This window comes from Austrofundulus limnaeus, unplaced genomic scaffold (assembly GCF_001266775.1).
Source record: "Austrofundulus limnaeus strain Quisiro unplaced genomic scaffold, Austrofundulus_limnaeus-1.0 Scaffold85, whole genome shotgun sequence".
NCBI classification, from domain to species: Eukaryota; Metazoa; Chordata; class Actinopteri; order Cyprinodontiformes; family Rivulidae; genus Austrofundulus; species Austrofundulus limnaeus.
Genome location: NW_013952487.1, coordinates 261,729 through 266,228, shown reverse-complemented (window position 1 = coordinate 266,228; position 4,500 = coordinate 261,729). Strand labels below are relative to the sequence as shown.

At 42.4% G+C, this 4,500-nt stretch overlaps 1 protein-coding gene across 4 annotated transcripts in view; it reads right to left on the bottom strand.

Annotated features, from left to right (window-relative positions):
* The window catches only part of fgfr3 (fibroblast growth factor receptor 3), a 52,563-nt gene that overhangs the window by 25,109 nt on the left and 22,954 nt on the right, over positions 1–4,500 (bottom strand). For all 4 annotated transcript variants that reach the window (XM_014011813.1, XM_014011811.1, XM_014011814.1 and 1 more), the window contains exon 5: positions 3,081–3,250. In XM_014011813.1, the coding sequence (XP_013867267.1) occupies positions 3,081–3,250 (170 nt within the window). The remainder of the gene's footprint in view (positions 1–3,080; positions 3,251–4,500) is intronic.

The window sequence follows — 4,500 nt, the reverse complement described above, 5'->3', positions numbered from 1 at the left end:
ACACACACACACACACACACACACACACACACACACACACACACACACACACACACACACACACACACACACACATTATCATGATCGGATCGTCACGCCTACTCCACACGCTAAGAGCTGCTGTCAGAGCGCCACTTCAGCCTGAGGACCGCCAACAGGTGTGTGCGCACATGTGTGTACGTGTGTGTGTCGTGAGGACAGAGGGAGGGAGACAACTGCTGCTGGTCTGCAGGGAGCAGATGTTCTGGATCTAAACTGTTAATAGCTGCAGGATCTCCTTACGGTTAACTCTTTAAAGGCCAAAGTTTCATCCGGGGACAAAACTGTCCCTCAGCGTCTTTATTTCATGTCCTCAGTGTTGTCGTTACCCGTCTCAGTGTCTTCATTTCAGTTCAGTTTATTTAGATAGCGCCAAGACACAACATACATCGTCTCAGGACACTGTGCATGAAGAAAAACAAAACAATCTAAAGAAGAAGAATTTCATGTCCTCACCGTCTTCATTATCTGTCCTCTAACAGGAGACAAACACGTGACGCACACTGACTGACAGTCGTCTTAGCTGTTACCAATTAGCTGATATAAGAATTTTAGCTTGTGTAGCATTAGCTTCTCTTAAATTTTACATGTTAACTGTTAGCTTACTTGTTTACTGTTAGCTTCCACTAATGTTTTAATGTTCGCTTCTGCTAATTATTCCTCATTTAATGTCAGTTTATGCAAATTTTTGCTCATTTAGCGTTAGCTTCTTATAATTTTTACTCATTTTTCAGTTAGCTTCTTATAATTTTTTGCTCGTTTGTTAGTTTCCACAAATCTTCGCTCATTTAATGTTAGCGTATGCTAATTTTTGTTAGCTTAATGTTAGCTTCTGCTAAGTTTTGTTCTTTTAATGTTAGCTTCTGGTAATTTTGCTTGCTTAACGTTAGCGTCTGATAATTTTTGCGTATTTAATGCTAATTTTTGTTAGCTTAATGTTAGCTTCTGTTAATTATTGCCTATTTAATGTTAGCTTTTGCAAATTTTTGCTAACTTAATTTTAGTTTTCTCTAAATTTTGCAAATTTATTGTAGGTTTCCACTAATTTTTGCTTGTTTAATGTTAGCTTCCACTAATTGTTGCACCTTTCATGGTAGAGTTTGAAAACTTTTGCTTGTTTAATGTTAGCCTTTGCTAAATCTTGTTAGTTTAGTGTTTTTGATTAGTTTTTCCACATCTTAGCAGTTTAGCCCTACTAGAGCTATATTTTCAGTTAGATTATGAGCAAAGCTAAGTTTTGGGTTAGCTGTGCGCTACTGGCGGTCGTACTTGTGTTTGGTGCCTGTCTGTGTATCTCCTGACCCACTGGGTGGATCTGATCTCAGTGATCCCCAAATGAATGTCTAAAACTGAACAATACTTAGAATCAATCAAATTCAAGATGGCCGCTGCAGCTAATCGATAAACAAACTTTAGCTTTAACTTGGTCAATTTTGCAGATACTGAGCTGAAGTTTGTTGTAGTTTTAGCTGAGGTTTTTTAATATGGTGAGAATGATTTTTAATGTTTTTTTTTGTGAACAAAAAAGGACTCAAACTAAACATTTAGCATAAAAACACGATATTTAAAACGCGTCCAGTTGTTTTTAAACCTCGCTGCRTTTCTTGGGCCGAACTGATCCCAGCAGTTGTTTTCTGCCGAACGACCCGGCGAGCGAACACGTGTCAGCGCTCCGCTCTGATTTCTGGACCACAGTTCGGGTCGACCCGACCCGGGATTTATTTTGGTCGGCGGTTTGTGGAACTCGACTCCGGGGCTCATTTACCCCCCGACCCGAGGAGGCTGCAGCTTCCTGTCAACRCGTCGCTTCCAGCTCGTCCGGTTCCAGAAACTCACGGGTTCTACCCGTTACACCGCCGGAAATAAACCGGGTCGGAACACAAACACTTCCAGGACGAGTTCTTCCAACTGGGTCAGGATTTTCACAACAAAAAGTTCTCATATCAGATCAGCACGTTTAATACTTTCAGTAGTTTTAGAATTTAAATTTAAACCTTTTATTTTACATTCAAAATTTTGTTCAGGCTGTTGAAATTAAAAAGCATCAAAAAAGAAGGAAAAACTAAAAGTTCAAAATATAAATTAGAAAAATCTTTTGCTGTGAAGGTTTGCTGAAATCAGCTGAAATCAGCAGAAATCAGCTGAAATCAGCTGCAATAAATCTGCTTCAATCTGCTTCATTCTGCTAATAGTTGAAACCAGCAGCAATCTGCTGTAGCGAATCACTCTATGAAACTTAGGACCAGCCTAATCTTCACAAAATGAATCCCTCAAGATCTTGCAAAATGAAATCCCAGAATTAATGAAATACACCTCTGATCATGAATGAGAAAAATGAAAACTTGTGACTTAACGTCTGCTAACATCTGTTAACAGCTGAAATCATTTGAAATAAGCTGAAATTGTTACAAGCGAGTTGCTAAAACTGAAAGAATTAAACCGTTAGCTGAAATTTAAAAGTAAAATCTTAACCAAAAGCACAAGATGCAAAATGGTAACTAAAAAAGCTAAACATTAGATGCAACGCTACATGTAGCCAAAAGCTAAATAGAAAAAGGCAAAAACAAGCTATAAGTAGCAGAACAGTAGCTAAAAGTAGCATAAGGCTAACTGAAAGTGGTAATATTTTAGCTAAACAATCAATGTAGTAAAAGTTTAACTAAAAACAGCTGATCAGTAGCTAAAAGTCGTAAAATAGAAGCAAGTTAATGTAGCATAGAGCTAGCTCAAAGCATCAAACAGTTAGCTGAAAACTAAAATTGACAACATTCCAGATCAAAGCTCAATGTAGTAAAAGCTAACTAAAAACAGCAGAACCGTAGCTAATGAGTAGCAGATTGGTAGCTAAAATTCAAAAGGAGCAAGAGGAAAGAAAAAGTAGCATAAAGCTAGCTCAAAGCAGCAAAAGGCTGGGTAAAAACAGTAGCTACGAGCTAAAAGTATCATCAGATAAAAGTGTTTCTGTGGGTAAAATATTCAGAAATGAAGGTAAACATTTTGAAACTCCTAAAAGTTTTCACACCCTCAGGGGTCCTCCTCACCTTGATGCCCCCCATCCTCTGCTCGCTCTTGAACTCTCGGCCGTTCTTCATCCAGTGGATGGTGGGGGTCGGGTTCCCGTCGGCGGCGCAGCGGAACTTGACGGTGTTGGCCGCCGGGACGGCCAGGAGCTTCTTGTCCATCTGGCTCTGTCTGGTCCAGTACGGCGCCTCTGTGGGTTCAAAAAAAAAAAAAAGGCGTAAACATCTGTCGGACCATCGTAAAATTATCAGAATGTTTGTATCCCGTTCAAGATGGCCGCCACAGCCATAAAAAAACAATAATTTAGTCCATTTTTCAGTGCAGTAGTAGCTGAGAGTCATCCCCAACAAACACTCAGAGCTCTAAAAGGTCACTTATGCAGGGTTGCCAGATAAGAAATAAAATACTTTGCTGTTGATTTGATAGATCTATGTGGGGGGGGGGGGTGTATCGAGGAGCTGCTTGAAACCACCCGTCTCCAGTGGACATGTGGGTAACTTCAGGACCCTGAAGTGGTGAAACACAAAGTTTGACAGATGTTTTTCAAAGAACACAAAACCCGGAGCGTCTCGAGGAGCAAACAAACCTCCTCGTCTCCTTGTCTTGACAACAAAGCCGGAGTTGATGAGACGAGAGTCTGAAGAGCCGTCAGAGATTTATTGAGTCGTACCGAGCAGAGCAGAGAGGGGACAAAGCAGGACCACCGGATCATTGTTCCGGTTCTGGAGCTGCAGGGAGGCCGAGCGGCGAGGAGCGGTGAGGAGCAGCGTGCTCAAGCTCTTCATGGAAGTCTGTGTGTGTTTCCCAGGACAAAGGCTGGGGGGACGACGGGGGGGACATCATATGTCTCTATTCTCCTCCTGCAGGTCCAGGAGATGATTAACATGTGAAAGAAGAACTGCTAAACCAGATCAGACACGTCTCACATGACGTGTCTCCCTCCATGTGAGACGTGTCTCCATGTGAGACACGTCTGTCTCACATGGAGACACGTCTCACATGGAAGCAGACACGTCTCACATGGAAGCAGACACGTCTCACATGGAGACAGACACATCTCACATGGAAGCAGACACGTCTCACATGGAGACAGACACATCTCACATGGAAGCAGACACGTCTCACATGGAGACAGACACGTCTCACATGGAGGGAGACACGTCTCACATGGAATCAGACACGTCTCACATGGAGGGAGACACGTCTCACATGGAATCAGACACGTCTCACATGGAGACAGACACGTCTCACATGGAGGGAGACACGTCTCACATGGAAACAGACACGTCTCACATGGAGACAGACACGTCTCACATGGAGACAGACGTGTCTCACATGGAGACAGACGTGTCTCACATGGAGACAGACGTGTCTCACATGGAGACAGACGTGTCTCACATGGAGACAGACGTGTCTCACATGGAAACAGACGTGTCTCAC